Source organism: Eimeria tenella, genomic scaffold (assembly GCF_000499545.2).
Source record: "Eimeria tenella Houghton genomic scaffold, Eth_scaff18, whole genome shotgun sequence".
Taxonomy (NCBI): domain Eukaryota; phylum Apicomplexa; class Conoidasida; order Eucoccidiorida; family Eimeriidae; genus Eimeria; species Eimeria tenella.
In genome coordinates, this window is record NW_013541630.1 from 1 (window position 1) to 15,931 (window position 15,931).

The window sequence follows — 15,931 nt, forward strand, 5'->3', positions numbered from 1 at the left end:
CTTTTTCGACAATTTTGTAAAACAATTCTCCTTCTTTCATGAACTCCTGCACTATGAACAAAGAGTCCTGCGTCTCCACGAAGTCTATGAACCCCACGATGCACGGGTGACGCAGGCGCTTCAGGTGCTGCGCCTGCAGCAGCAGCAGCAGCAGCAGCAGCGGAGGCGGCAGCAAGGAGCAGCAGAAGCAGCAGCAAGAAGCAGCGGCAGCAAGCAGCAGCAGCAGCAGCAGCAGCAGCAAGAAGCAGCAGCAGCAGCAGCAGCAGCAGACACAGCAGTCGAGTACTCATTTTCTTCTTCTTTGTTTTTTATGTTTTAAAAGACTTTCAAAATAATTTGATTATTATCAGTGCCTAAATGCAAATATAAATTTGACAAAAAATATTTATCTTAACAACAACTCGGAAGTTTATATATTTTATGAAAGAAATAAAATTAATTTATTCAAAAGTTTGGAGAAAGAAGATGATCAATTGATCTATAAGTTCAAATGGAATCTAAAAAAAGATAATTAATTCACTTAATAGTTTAAATGCATTTAAAAGAAAAGTAAAAATTAATTTAATTAATTTATTTCAAAGTCTAGAATTTGAATTACTTCTGCACTCTTCTGATTTCCACTTTTCAATTTTCCCATTTTCGCATTTTCCAAATTTTTGAACTTTCGCACTTTTGAACTTTTCAATTTATAATTCTTTTTTAATCCAAAACTTTCGCAGTTTTGAATTTAATACAAATTAGATTTTATTAAATTATTTTTTTCCAAAACAAGTGCATTTTTAACTGCAGACTTGTGAACACAATCTATGCATTTTATGAAATTAATATGTTTTATAAAAAGTAGAATTATAAATATGCATCTTATGACGATAACATTAATGCAGATGCATATTTTAAAAATGCAAATTGAATACATTATATATAATTAAACAGTAAAAAGCAGCAGCAGCAGTAGCTGCTGCTGCTGCTGCTACGGGATGGTTCCAGCCACTGCTGCTGCAGCAGCAGCAGCAGCAGCTAGCCGTCCTCACCATCCCAGCTTCAGCATACAACACGCGTAGACGCCTCCGCAGCAGCAGGAGCAGCAGCAGCAGCAGCAGCAGCAGCAGTCTAGAGGTTTACCTCTTTGCGCAACTTCTCGAGTTCAGTTTTGAAGTTTGCATTTAATTTGAGTCCCTTGAGGTCGATGGCCTTCACAGCCAGAACGGCGTCGTGGTCGTCGGCTGCTGCTGCATCCGCCCCCTGCTGCTGCTGCTGCTGCTGCTGCTGCTGCTGCTGCTGCCTGACGCGTTTGCACCTGAAGACTGTGGAGGCGCTGCCAGAGCCAATGGGGTCCAGCAGCTCGTAGACAGCTCCATTGCTGCCTTCGAACCACCTGCCAGTTTCGAGGCCCAGAAGAAACCGCCTATCTGCTGCTGCTGCTGCTGCTGCAGGCTCTGCTGCTGCTGCTGCTGCTGCAGGCTCTGCTGCTGCTGCTGCTGCTGGGGGGGGAGGGGCCGGGGCGCTGGAGACTTGCTGCATTTCTTCTGCAGTCAAGTCGGAAGTGCTGGAAGTGGCATCGGCTCTTTGGGGGCCCTTGGGAGGGGAGGGGGGGGCCATAGATGTGGGGCTGCGGTGTACGAACACCTGAAGGCGCAGCAGCAGCGGGCGCGCAGCCGCTGCTGCAGCAGCCGCCGCTGCTGCTGCTGCTGCTGCTGCCGGGGCGGGGGCGGGGCCCGCAGCTGCTGCTGCAGCAGCTCGCGGGGCGCGGGAAGGCGAAAGACAAATGGCAGAAGCGAATGTGCAATTCGGACGCGGGGCTTGGCTTTGTAGTGTATGTACACTCCGCACACCGCGGCGAGGCCACTGCCACTTGCAAAACTCGACAGAAAGACAAAAGAGAAAATGAAAAGAAAGAAAGGACGCAGCAACTCCGAAACCTCTTCGCCGCCGCTGGCATGCAGCTGGAGCTTCGGTCTGGACAAACGGCCTGCAGGGGGCCCTGGCCGCGGAAAGCTGAGGAGAAAAGGGAAAGTTGCATTTAATTCTCCAGAAGTTTTTTGAACTGCTAACTCCGCAGCAGCAGCAGCAGCAGCAAACCCCGCCGCTGCATGCGGCCCGAAACGCCGCAGCGACTGCGGAAGGAGTGTCGGCCAGCGCCTCCGCCGCGCGCAGCGGCTCTTAGCGCAGAAATGGTGAAAAAAAGCAAAGTTTAGCGCGGGAAGGCCAGGGAAAGCGGAAAGTTTGCGCCTGCAGCCCGTGTGCAGCTGCGAAATGGGGGGCCGGTGAAGACGAATAGCTTTAGTATTGCATTTATTTTGAGTTTAGGAAGTAATTCAACAGATTCAGCGCAGCTTTCCAGCAAGTTAGCGCCGATCGCGCCCGTTTTGGAGCCGCTGTGTCGGCGAGCTGTCTGTACACCGCAGCGAAGGCTGCAGAGTTCGTAGTTGAGTTCAGAATTCCGGCGTCGCCTAGGCTGTGTCTTTTTGTTTGTGGACGGACTTGGACTCTGTTGGCTGAACTTTAGTGTTTTTGCTCAAAATGCTCGTCACGAGTGAGAAAAAGGCGCTGTCGAGCGCCGAGTCGCCGTGTTTCGGCGCTGCGCTGTGCGGGAAGCGGGTCCGGTGCGCAGTCGAAAGCGAGCGATCCGGCCTCTGTGGCGCGTCCCAGCGGCTGATTTTTTTGCAGAAGCTTTCTCAAGACGGCATTCGCGGTGAGAAGAGCTTTGAAACGAACTGCCGAGCCTTTGCGCTCACTTCGAGTCGCTTTCCCCCACGCGCAGCGAGCGCCGCGAAGGGCCGGCTGCTCGCGCTCGCGCGCAGCGCCAGCCAGCAGCAAGAGCTCGCCGACAGCTTTGCAAGGACTGCCGGCGAGCGCTGCGAGCCCCTCTTTGAAGTTCTCGCCGAACTTGCAAAGGCCCTGCGCGAAGACTGCGGGCTTTCCTTCCCCGCAGCCGCGGGGGCCCTCGAGGAGCTGCAGCGCAGCGCCGCGGGCGTCTCCCGCATGCTGCAGCAGCTCACAGCCACGAAGGCTGCGCGGGACTTCGAAAACCAAAAACTTGAAAACGAAATTCAAAACTTGAACGCCAAGGGCTCTCTGATGAAGCGCACAAACGCGCAGGTACACCGCGCCCTCCGGCTCTCTTTTCCTCCATTTATTTCAGTCTTTTGTTATTTTTTGTCCATTTTCTTCTTTCATTTCAGGTCTTTGTCAATTTTTGTTTGTTTTGTTCTTCTATTTCAGATCTTGTGTTAATTTTTGTTTGTTTTCTTCTTGTTTCAAGTCTTCTGTCGAGTTCTGTCTTATTTGCTTCATTAATTTCAAATCTTTCCTAATTCGTGTTTCTTTGGCCCTTTCAATTTCAAATATTTTCTCATCATTGTATGTTATCAATTTATATTTCTTTTATTTTAAATCTTTGTTAACTTGGATTTCTTTTATCATTTCAAGTCTTTTACTAATTTTAATTCCCCTAATTTATTATTTCAAATCTTTTATTAATTTAACTTTCAGCTTCAAGAAAGTCTGGCGGCTTTGAAGTGCGCAATAGAGGAAAAGCAAAGCGGCCGCCAATACCTGGAGTTGGCTGCGGGGCCAATTGCAGAACAAGTCCGCAAAACAAATAAATAAATAAATAAATAAATAAATAATAAATAATAATAAATGAATAAGGACTTATTGTTTTCTTCAGAAGCAGCAGCAGCAGGAGCTGTGCAGCGGACTTCAAAAAGAAATTCAAATTCAAAAAAACGAAAATAAAAATTTGAACGAAAATATTTCCCAAGTCCGCGCGGCCCACGCGGCGTGGCTTGCGGGCCAAAGAGTTTCGCTGCAGCAGCTGGTAAGGAGAATTCAACTTAATTTAATTAGTTTCAAATTAAATGCAACTCAATTTGCTTCCAACTGCTGCTGCTGCTGCTGCTGCAGCAGCGAAGCCGCGCGGAGTCCAGGCAGCAGCAGCTGCTGCTGCAGCAAGAAGCAGCAGCTCTTGAAAAGGAAATTCAAAAACTCGAAAAAGATAAAACAAATGAAGAAGCTGCACTTCTGCTGCTCAACGCCCAAGTCGACAGCCAGGGCTTTTGCCTGGAGCTGCTGCTCTCCCATGCTGCAGCAGCGGAAGAGGAGATTTCGAATTTCAAACAAGTAAAATAAATAAATAAATAAATAAATATCTAAGTAAATAGAGAAATAAATTAATAAATAGAGAAATAAATTAATAAATAGAGAAATAAATGAATAAATAATGAGCAAAAGTTCCATTTAATTCAACTTTGCATTTTGGCATTCAAAATCCCCCAAATGGAGGCAAATTAACCCCAAAGACGCGCAAATTAATTAAAAACTTTTTAAAAACTTTTAAATTCAAATTAATTTTTCTTTTCCAGAAATTCGAAGAAGTGCAAAAACGCAAAAAGGAACTTTCCGAAAAAATCGCCGAGACCGAAAAGCTCTTTCCTTCGCTGCTGGAGGCAGTAAGCTGTTATTGGAGAGAAATAAAACATTTCACATTTAAATTCAATTTAAAAACAAACATTTCGCATTTTTATTATTTAAAACAAGTATTTCGCATTTTAATTCTTTTTGAATTCAGATCGAGGCCGACGAAGCCGCCCTGAAGCAGCAGTCGAGGTGAGGGCGAAGAGCCGCAGCAGCTGCAGCAAATGCAGCAGCAGCAACTTGTGCTTCTGCAGCAAACTGGCAGAAGCTGCTGCGCTGCAGCAGCAGCAGCAGCAGCAAAACAATTTGCTGAAGTGCGAAATCGGCGAAGTCCGCAGCGCAGCAGCTGCTGCAGCAGTTTGCATTTCGGAATTGGAAAAGGCGAAACGAAGGTCGATTGAGGCGGCGCAGGAAAGAGTGAGTGGCCATTTTAATTAATTTTAATTAATTTTAATTTGTTTTAATTTATTTTTATTCATTTAATTCATTTTATTCCCTTTTATTTCAATTTACCCCCGCAGGCCAACCAGATCTTCATGTTTGCAGAAGAAATGCAAGTCCAGTTCAACGCAGAAGACTCTCCCGGCGAAGTCGCCGCAGCAGCAACAGAAGAGGCGAACGAAAGAGTAAATTAAACTTAAAATTGTTTTTAATTTATTTAATTTATTTTTATTTATGTATGAATGCTGCTGGACTTCTTTTCCTGTTTCATTTCTGCCCCGATTTGCCTGCTTTTTGGCCTCATTTTCTCAATTATTTCCCTTTTTTTGCGTTTTTTGGTCTTTTTAACTTTAATTTATTCATTTTTGTTTATTTTTCTTTTTGATTTCAACTTATTTACTCATTTATGTATCTGTTTATTTATTTGTTTTCGATTTCAGCTGGAGAGGCTCAAGAGCGCTCTGCTCTCGACGCGAAACATGGAAGAATCGGCGAAGGGGAAATGCGTTGAAATTGAAAAAGGTGATATTGGCATTTTGGAGTCCAAATAAGTCGAATTAATGAGAATTAAAACACATCAAAGGATGAATTAATTAATTCTTTCTTTTTAAATGTCTATTTGTTCTTTTTGCCACAAAAACCACCTCGAAATGAACTCATTTGCTTTCTTCTTCAGACCTTTTTTCTCTTGAAAGAGAACTCGCGGCCGGCCGGCAGCTGCTGCAGACAGCAGGGAGTTTGTGCAGCAGGTGAAGTCGAGGATATGAAAATTGAGTTTCGAAAAAGAATTAAATTGAAAACTAAATTGAATTTAAATTCGATTTAAAGGGACTTGAAGGGCCACTTGGAGGCCTTTAATGCAGCAGCAGAAGAGGAAATCCGGGAAGTCACTGCGAAAATAAAAGAAGCAAAAAAAGTGGAGGAAACAGAAATGCAAAAGGTCAGAAACTACATTAGTTTGCATGCGGCTTTGAAATGGCAATAACCTGAAGTGCAATTACAACCAAATGCAATTCATTCTTCTCGAAAATGCCCCATTTGCAAGGACCATTATTGCTGCTGCTTGCACAGCAGCAGCAGCGATTGAGAGTGCTGCTGCTGCTGCTGCCGCTGCAGGCGCAGCAGCAGCAGATTTAGATGCTTTTTGGATTTTTTAAAAGTGTTTAATTCCCCATTTGCAGCTCGAGGAGGCGCAGGGGAAGGAGAGGGAGGAAAAGGAAGAAAGAGGTTTGTTTTAACTTCGAAATTAAAATTAATTTATTTTGTTTTATTTGTTTTTTGCTGCTCTTGCGACTGCTGCAGCAAAGTGGGAACAACTCCTGCAAGACTTGAAATGCCCAAGTTCAGAAAAGAGAAAAGAAATCGCCAGCGAGGAGGTGAGAATTCATTCAATTGTTATATTTAAATAAATAAAGAATTTGGATTAATTCTAATATAATAATTTCAATTAATTCTAAAATAATAATCTAAATTAATTCTAATTAATTATTTGAATTAATTCGAAAATTAATCTAACCTTTAAAGCCAAATCGAAGGAGCAGCGGAACTAAAGAGCCGCCCACAAAAACCATTTAGTTCTCTTTTTCTTTCCTTTTCATTTCTTTTCATTTTTTATTTCATTTCTTTTTCATTTACCTATTTTTCTTTCCTCTTATATTTCTATTCTTATTTTCGATTTATTTGCTGCTGTCATTACAGCTGGCGATTTGCGACGAGAATTTCCGCAAAGAAGTCCAGAGGCTTCGAACTCAGCACGAAAAGGAAATGAAGGACTTGGAGCAGCAAGTGAGCAGCAGCAGCAGCAGCAGCAGCAGAAGCAGCGGCTCTTGCATGCACTGGAATTTAATCAAAACACTTGCAGGCGGCGGAATTGAAGGAAAAAGAAAAGAAAATAAATGGAAAAGGAATGATAAATGAGAAGGAAATAAATAATGAAAAAGAAATAAATAATGGAAAGGAAGTAAATAAAGAAAAAGAAATAAATAAAGAAAAAGAAATAAATGGAGAATACAAATTCTCCGCACAACGCCACTTGCTCTCCGCCCGCAAGAAAATCCACTCGCGGCGTCTTATTGGGTCCGTTTTACCTTTAATTCTTTTTTATTTTAATCAATTTCAATTCATTTCAATTCATTTCAATTCATTTTAATTCATTTTAAATTTTATTTTTCATTTTATTTCCTGCAGAACTTCGGAGACAGGCGGGGCCTCTCTTTCGGTGAGTTTGAAAAGGTTAAAAACAAAAGTCGAATAAACTTTCAAATTAAATTTAAATAAAAGTCAAATGAAGATTTGAAGTTAAATATTAAATGCTGAGTCTTCTTCTCATCATTGTCCCCGCTTCCGGTGTACAGACACCCCACTTGCATGCGCTGCGGGAGAAGCTGGCGAGCAGCAGCAGCCAATTCAGCAGCAAAACGAAGTGCGACTTTTCGGAGGTAATTCATGAAACTTTAAACTGAAAAAGAAAAAGAAATAAAAGAATAAATAAATAAAAGAATAAATCTATAAAAAGAAATGAATAAATAAAAAGAATAAATAAATTAAAAAGCCTAAATATACGAAAAAGGAAAAAAATTAAGAATAAATGAATAAATGAATAAAGAAACAAATAAATAAATAAATAAATAAAGAAGTAAAGAAGAATAAAGTAGAAGGGACTGAAGTGGAAAAGGAGAATTTGAAAATGCGAAAATAGATTTCTCGCTTCTCCTCAGGTGTCTAGACACTCGGGGCTCTTCGCGCTGCAGACGAACAGCCAGCGAGCAGACTCGGAGGCAAGTTGGTCGAAAAGATAATAAAATAATAAATTAAAAATAAATAAAAGAATAAATAAAAGAATAAATAAAATGATAAATGAAAGAATAAATAGAAGGACGGTTAAAGGTAAATAAGAGAACAAAGAAAAGAATGATTAAAAGAACAAATGAAAAAGTAAATAAAAGATACATAAAAGGATAAACAAAAGATGAAGAACGAATAAAAGAACGAATAAAAGAATGAATAAAAGAATGAACAAAAGAACGAACAAAAGAATAAACGCACGGATAAATAAAAGATAATAAAAGATAAAAGAGTAAAGCAAGAACAAAAAGAGACTCCGTAAACGAGTCGTTTGAATAAAATGCGGGTTTTGCTGTTGGAAATGATCGGCGCTGCAGACGAAGTCCACAAAGGCACAAAAAACGGGAAGAAGAAGTGGCGGAGATATTTCGTTCGACATTTTCGCGCAGTGACTTTGCATGCGGCTGGGGTGTCTGTACACCTCAGGCGCCCGCGGGCTGTCTGGACACCGCAGACCGGCCCCTTTCCCTTCAAGTCCACTCAACTCCAGCTTCCACTTCGCTGCAGAGGCAACAGCCACTTGTATGCATGCATGCATGCATGCATGCATGCATGCATGCATGCATGCATGCATGTGGGGACCTGATTAATCGATTGCATTTTTCAGAAACTGCTTTCGACTCCGCCAAATCCAACAGTTCAAAACAAAGTTCAAAACAAAATTCAAAAATAAAATTCAAAAATGCAACTCCACTTCCCTGTCTTTACACCTGAGGGACATTTATCTTCAAGTCCCCGCCCACGCTCTTCGCTTCCCCTTCCGCCCCCAAACTGCCTCCCCAGTTGCTGCTGCTGCTGCTGCTGCTGCTGCTGCTTTCAGCAGCAGCTGCTGCTGCTGCTTCTCCATTTACTTCCACTTCTTTTTCCTTTCCGTCCTCCTCGAAGTCTTCAGGCAAAGCCGGCTGAGCCAAAATGTGACAGCCCATAGACGGCCTGGGCGCCTGAACAGCAGCAGCAGCAACAGCAGCAGCAGCAGCAGCAGCAGAAACAGCAGCAGTAACAGCAGAAACAGCAGCAGTAACAGCAGAAATAGCAGCAGCAGCAATAGCGGTAGCAGCAGAGTTGAATCAGGTTCAATTTGAAATCATTTAAAATAAAAAAGGCCTCAAAAGTACTTCTCCGAGAAACAAACTTCAAAACAAAATCATTAAAATGGAATTCGAAACAAAAAAAGTTCTTCAAATATCTTTTAAAATTAAAAAATGAAAAGTCCTGGAATTAATTTTTCATATCGAAACTCTCTGCTGCAGAAGCTCTTGTGGCCAACTAAATAATTAAATTAAATTAAATTAAATTAAATTAAATTAAATTAAATTAAATTAAATTAAATAATTCAGAAATGAATAAATGAAAAAGAGTTGAATCAAATGCAAAATTAAACAAACTGATTTCCAGCACTGCACAAGAAAGCAAATAAAGTGCAGCTAAATGCAAAGCAAAATAAAAAGCAAGACAAACACAACAAACTAAACGAATCAAACAAACTAAATAAAGAAACTAATTAATTAATATAAATAAATAAATAATAAATAAATAATAAACAAGTAAATAATAAACAAATAGATAATAAACAAGTAAATAATAAACAAATAAATAATAAACAAATAAATAATAAACAAATAAACAATAAACAAATAAACAAATAAATAATAAGTAAATAACAAACAAATAAACAAATAAACAAATAAACAACAAATAATTAATCAACAAATAATTAATAAACAAATAGTAAATAAACAAATAAATAATAAACGAATAAATAAGAAATAAATAATAAATAATAAATAATAAATAAATAAATAAAGTCCCCACTTTGTAGCGGTGACACCTGGGGTCGTTCCAGCCAAAGCCGACGGTGGGGTTTGGAGTGACGCAAAAGCAAACTTCGGCTTCGTAGACTTGCGAGGACCTGTCTTCTTTCTGCAGCAACAATTAATGAATAAACAATAAACGAACAACAATAAATAAACAATAATAAATAAACAATAATAAATAAACAATAATAAATAAACAATAATAAATAAACAATAATAAATAAACAATAAGCAATAAATGACGAGTGATAAATAAATAATAGAGTAAACAATAATTAAATGCAGTTGATTAGGTTGGTTGGGCTTGGTGGAGTTGGAGGCAAAGAAGTCCGACGCGGTTTGCGTCTTTTGAGGCCCGCGAGAAAACGGAGCTCGTGGAGACTCGAGGTGAAACACAACAAACCCTAAACCCTAAACCCTAAACCCTAATTCTGAAACCCTAAACCCTAATTCTGAAACCCTAAACCCTAATTCTGAAACCCTAAACCCTAATTCTGAAACCCTAAACCCTAATTCTGAAACCCTAAACCCTAATTCTGAAACCCTAAACCCTAATTCTGAAACCCTAAACCCTAATTCTGAAACCCTAAACCCTAATTCTGAAACCCTAAACCCTAATTCTGAAACCCTAAACCCTAATTCTGAAACCCTAAACCCTAATTCTGAAACCCTAAACCCTAATTCTGAAGCCCTAAACCCTCGTTATTTGCTGGCTTGCGGGACTTCCCAACACTGTCCATTAGCCCCACCAAAACGCCACGAGAAGGAAACCATCAACCAATCAAATAAGCCATCAAACAAAAAAACGAACAAAACAAATAACCAACCAAATAACTAAAAAAGCAAATAACTAAAAAAGCAAATAACTAAAAAAGCAAATAACTAAAAAAGCAAATAACTAAATAGCCGAATAACTAAATAAGCAAACAAGCAACTAACCAAATAAGCAAATAAGCAACTAACTAACCAACTGAAGAACCAAACAAGGAAACAACCAACCGAATCAGCGAAGAGCAAGCAGCGAAGCAGCAGCAGCAGCAGCAGCAGCAGCAGCAGCAGCAGCAGCAAAGAGACGCGCCTGCTGGTTGGCCTCGAGCATCCACATGATCTCGGCGACTGTGAGCGGGTCGTTGCGCCAGTCCAGGTCCAGCCTGCACTGCTTGCGCCAGTGGCGGCGGAAGGCGGAGGCCACGGGCGCCCACTCCGCCTCCGACAGCGAGGCGTGCAGATTTGCAAAAGAATTGAACTGGGAGAGCCTCCGGAACAGCGGGTGGTGGACGCGCGCCGACGGCGCGGTGTGTCGGTACACCTGAACGCACCGCCACGCGCTCCCCACCAGTTCTTTTCTTTCTTTTCTTTTCTTTTCTTTTCTTTCTTTGCTTTGCTTTGCTTTGCTTTGCTTTGCTTTGCTTTTCTTTTCTTTTTGGGCGCTGGTTCGCTTCTTCTTCGGGTTTTCTTTGCTGCTCACCAGACACCCCAGTCCCCGCGAGTTCAAACGCCGGAAAACAGGCGAGTTCGCTCTTTCCAGATATTCAAAAGACCTTATTATTTCTTTTTATTTCACCTTATTTCATTTTATTTCACTTTATTTCATTTTATTTCATTCAGAAGATGCACTCACTCACAAGAATCATCTTCATGTGCAGCACCACAAGCCTACTTGAAGCATTTAAAAGCGAAATGAAATCAAATTAAATTAAACTACAATATATTCAACTAAATTGAATTAAATTAATTTGAATTACTTCAAAGCCAAAAACATCTTCCAACTCCACAGAAGGCGGCGAAGAACCGAAGATGGAAAAAGGATTCCACTTTCTTTGCTTTTCAATTCTCTTCCGAAGTATTTCTTTCTTGTTCAATTTGCTTCTGCTCCCCTTGCTGCCCTCCCCCGCACTGCTGCTGCTGCTGCTGCTGCTGCTGTTGCTGCTGTTGCTGCTGTTCCTGCTGTTGCTGCTGCTGCTGCTGTCTTCGGCTGCAGCGGAGTCGCTTTCTTCGCTGTCCAGCTCGAAGCACCAAGGGGCTTCCCTTATGTCTAGGAAAGGACGGTACACTCCTCCTTGCTGCAGCAACAGCAGCAGCAGCAGCAGCAGCAGCAGCAGCAGTGAATTGAATTACTTTGGCATTAGCTGCTGCTGCTGCTTCCTGCTGTTCCACACTTTGCGGCTGCGCCTAACAGCGCCTCTTTGCAGAACCAAAGTCACACCGCATCCAATCCAACTAATCAGCCAATTAAACTAATTAAATAATTAAATAATTAAATAATTAAATAATTAAATAAATGAAGGATTATTATTTACACTTGGTATTTCTGCAATGAGTTTGTCAACCATGAAGTAGTCGCCGCGTCTTTTCGCTCCCTCCTTTTTCGGCCCCAGATATTTTTGCAAAACTACAGAGCCTTCCATGAGCTGCAAAACAAACAAATTGCAACTCTTTGGTTTTGTTGTTTAGTTTTAATTCATTAATTTTAATTAATTAATTTTAATTCATTTAAAGGATTAATTGTAATTCGCTTTAATTAGCTAATTGTAATTCGTTTTAGTTAGTTAATTGTAATTTGTTTTAATTGATCAATTGTAATTCGTTTTAATTGATTAATTGTAATTCATTTTAATTAATTGTAGTTCATTTTGGTGGATTAGTTATTATTCTTTAATTATTTTTAACTGTAATTGTTTAATTACATTTAATTCTAATTATTTAATTATGATTATTTAGTATTATAGTTATTTACTTGTAACTATTTAATTGCAATTAGAACTCGAATGCTCAGCAGCTGCAGCAATTGAACTTTTGATAAGTGAAAATGGAAATAAAGTAAAATGCAGAACACACCGACGGGCAGTACATACACCTGAAAAGCCACGCGAATCGCAGCTCCAAAATAAATTCGAAAAAATAAAAAACGATTTATTAATTGAATTAATCTAGAAGGCAATTAAGCTGGAAAAGAATCAAAAAAAGAAATTAAAAAGCTTTTAATGTTTCTTTTGCAGCCAGGGCATGCAGAAAGCTGTGTGCGCTGGGCTCACGGGGAAAGCTGTTGTTGAGTAAAACGAAAAAACAAGAGATTTGAATTAAAGAAATAATTTTATTTTAAAATGTTGAATAATAAAAATAATGATTTACTTCTTCATCTTCGAGCAGCGGAAATATGTCGTCGGCGTGTCTGGACATCGCGGCGGCGCGGACGATGAAAAGTCCGAAGTCGAACTGAGGAGTGGTTTGAGGAAGAGGCTTGAGGACTTTGTGGTGAAAAACATTTGAATTGGAGTTCAATTCCGTTTTTAAATTCAAATTGACACTTCTGGAAGTCTGCGGATCGGCGGCGGGCGCGCGCGCGGCTTCCGCCGCAGCGTCAGGTGTACATACACCCGAAACCGCGCACTCAACGCCCGCGAACTTCGCCCGGCTTTCCGCGCCAGCAAATGCAGAAAAATGAATCATTTCATTTTTGTTGGAGTCTTGGGACTCTGGAAAAGACAAAGGAGCCTCCGATTCGTCTTTTCGAGCCTCTCCGGTAAAGGAATATTCGCAACTTGGCTCTTCCTCGCCTTCCGAAATTTCCTCGATTTGAACACAAGACGAAACTCCAGTTCCTTTTCTTTCGCCCCTCCCCTCTTCCACTCTCCGCAGCTTTCTTTGGGGCCCTTTCTGAAACGAAAAAAAAAGATAAAATCCCGAAAATCCCATTTCTTGAATTCTCAGGCATTGGCCCCCGGGTGTACAGACACCTTGTTCAGGAACCGAAACTCTCAAAGCTGCATGCAGCTCAGTTCTTTAACTCCGCACTTTACTCAAATATCAAAAAGAAATTAAAACTTCTTCTAAATCGAAATTCAAAAATTCAAGAAGTCGAATTTTGCTGCCGCGGCTCAAGAACCCGTCTCCCAGCTATGGGGTCTGGGGTGTACGTACACCCTAGAGTACACTGCATGCAGAATTGCAATTCTGTTTATTTTCATTTAAATGGCTTTAATAATTGTTTTGAAACAAAGAAAAAGAAGAATAAGAATTAAAGGGGACTTTACCTCTTTTCGCTTTATTCCTTCCCCAAACTCTGTCAGATCTTTTTGCGAGTTTTTTAAAAGTTCAGATTTCGAATTTCCTTTTCTTTTGCTGTCGTCTGTCTTAAGCGGCGAGAGCCCTCCCCTTTCAACATTATCTGCTCCTGCTGCTGCTGTTGCTGCTGCTGCTGGTGCTGCTGCTGCTCTTGCGCCTGCTGCTCGCGTGTCTTTTGTCTGTTTTCTGTTTTTTGCTTCTCTCGCTGCTGCGTCTTCTTCTTGTCTCCTTTTCCTGCAGCCGTACGCTGCTGCTGCTGCTGCTGCTCTGGAGAGGCTTCCACGGCCTGCTGCTGCTGCTGCTGCTGCTGCAGCAGCAGCAGGCGGGTGCAGCCGGGGGCTTCGCCGGGTGAGAGAGGCAGCAGCAGATTTGTTTAAACTTGTTTTGTCTCTTTGTTTGCTTTTTGAAGATTCCACAAAAGAGCCGCAAACTCGTTTGCACGGAGTTGCGAGCCGCAGGGACGCCTCCTCAGCCACCTTGCTGCTGCTGCTGCTGCTGCTGCTGCTGCTGTTGCTGCTGCTGCTGCTGCTGCTGCTGCTGCTGCTGCTGCTGCTGCCCGCGCAGGTGTCTTTGGCGGAGTTGCACTTTGAAGAGAAAGGCAGAAGTGGCTGGGGAGCGTCGGCGGGGCGAGGGTGGGTTTGCATGCGTTCGGGTGTACGTGCAGAGTGCATGCGTTCGGGTGTACGTACACCGCGGGGCTCGGCTGCAGCAGGAGCGACGAGAGCAGCAGAAAGGGAAAGCGAAGAAGAAGGCGCAGCAGTGGAGGCGGAGGAGGGCCGGGGGGGCGTTTCGGACTTGCAATGGGGACAAGAAAGGGAATTGTTTTTGCAAATTTGAAGAAAAATGTCGGAAATAGCATTTAAATCCTCTTCTTCCATCAAAGACTTCAAGTTTCGGAGCGAACTCGACACGCAAAACGACAGCGGGCTGCTTGCCGCCGAAACGCCGGCGCAGCGGCGCGGCTTCCCCGCGTCTTCTGGCGCTTCTTCCGGCCTCATTTTCTCCCAAAACTCCTTTAATGCTTTTAAATCCTCATAAGTGGCAATAAAAAGAAACAAAATCGCAAAAAGGACATCCGGAAACCCCAGATCGGCTTCGCAGCTTTCTGTGATCTGCACATGCAGCTGGGGTGTCTGCGCCTCCGCGCGGTCCCGAGGAAGAAAGCTGCGGCAAAAAGTTCGGAAAACTTTCAAAATTGCAAACAATTCATTTACTTTTCGAATTCTCCGGAAAAAAATACCCAAGGCGCCCGGAAGAGCCGCAAGTTGGGGCCCCCCGGGGGGTGTTTGCCGGCTGGATCGGTGGAACCCCCGCGATCTCAACTCCCACAACCCGCAGCGCCAAATTTTGATGCAAATTAAATTCAATTCGAATTAATTTGAGCCAATTAAGCCGTTCAACTTCACCCAAACGCGCTCTCCACGCGAGTCTTCAGCGCGCAGCACCAAACAACGCGGAACGTGTTCCACAGCAGCACCCACCTGCATGCAGCTGAAGCGCCGTTGTTTTCCCAATCAAAGTCGAAAATTCAAACAAATATTCATTTTAGTAGTCCTTTTAAACCCAATTAACTCCATTTCCTCCGCTTTTTCTCGAAAATCTGCGCATGCAGTGTGCGCGCTGCCGCCAGAACACCAGAGAACTTGAACTGGTGTTTCCTTTCTTCCCTTGCTTGCAACAGTCTCAAGAAAGAGCCTGCCTGCTAAATTTCTGCAACAACTTCTCTTTATTTGCTGTTATTTATAATTTATATTTATGTATAAATATATTTATCTGCAGATCTCCCAAGTTCCCGCGACGAATACAGTGTGTTGCATGCGGGTCCCAGCCAAGTCCACATTACACGTATTGGCCCTGCGCGTCTTGTGCTGAAAACGAAATATTCCGAAGTTTCCAGCGGCCATTAATGCATGCAGCAGCAGCAAAACGCATGCAGCAGCAGCAAATCGCATGCAGCAGCAGCAAAATGCATGCAGCAGCAACAAAGTGCATGCAGCAGCAGCAAAAGGGGGAAGTTCCCGCGAATTTGCGACCAAATCTTGCATGGTGTGCAGTTCACTATGCACAAAAGTGTGAATTGAAGTGTATACATGCACATGCATGCATTTAAATGAGGAAAAAAACTTTAAATATATATTTGAATTCCAAATTTAAAACATTTAAACCAAAAGAAGAGCCAAAAGGTGTTATTGAAGCTCCTGAAATACAGTGCAGAAAGCAGCCAGCCTCTGCATTCAGAAGAACTGCGTTTGCAGAGCCCCAAACCCTCGTTTCCCTCCAAACCCTAATTTAGGGTTTAGCACCTTTTTATTCAGCGTTTTCTACGCAGGAGTTCCCCTGCAGAAACAAGA

The 15,931-nt window shown here is 42.2% G+C and overlaps 3 protein-coding genes across 3 annotated transcripts; 1 reads left to right on the top strand and 2 right to left on the bottom strand.

Annotated features, from left to right (window-relative positions):
- Positions 1-10: 10 nt before the first annotated feature.
- Positions 11-1,599, bottom strand: ETH_00017740 (Protein kinase domain-containing protein, related; the record flags this gene model as incomplete). Its single annotated transcript, XM_013373856.1, has 2 exons — positions 11-133; positions 1,123-1,599. Coding segments are annotated over 2 exons (600 nt in total), but the record flags the coding sequence as incomplete, so codon positions are not given.
- Positions 1,600-2,520: 921 nt separating this feature from the next.
- ETH_00017745 (uncharacterized protein) lies at positions 2,521-7,306 on the top strand (the record flags this gene model as incomplete). Its single annotated transcript, XM_013373857.1, has 15 exons — positions 2,521-3,099; positions 3,493-3,588; positions 3,907-4,122; positions 4,365-4,451; positions 4,571-4,608; positions 4,671-4,833; positions 4,938-5,042; positions 5,298-5,379; positions 5,534-5,606; positions 5,686-5,797; positions 6,039-6,084; positions 6,160-6,233; positions 6,556-6,642; positions 7,045-7,075; positions 7,212-7,306. The coding sequence occupies 15 exons, from the start codon at positions 2,521-2,523 to the stop codon at positions 7,304-7,306; spliced, it is 1,884 nt and encodes a 627-aa protein (XP_013229311.1).
- Positions 7,307-8,405: 1,099 nt separating this feature from the next.
- Positions 8,406-14,578, bottom strand: ETH_00017750 (uncharacterized protein; the record flags this gene model as incomplete). Its single annotated transcript, XM_013373858.1, has 6 exons — positions 8,406-8,642; positions 10,594-10,824; positions 11,261-11,578; positions 11,816-11,926; positions 12,648-13,172; positions 13,550-14,578. 6 exons carry the CDS (start codon positions 14,576-14,578, stop codon positions 8,406-8,408), a joined length of 2,451 nt encoding a protein of 816 aa, XP_013229312.1.
- Between the last annotated feature and the right edge of the window lie 1,353 nt (positions 14,579-15,931).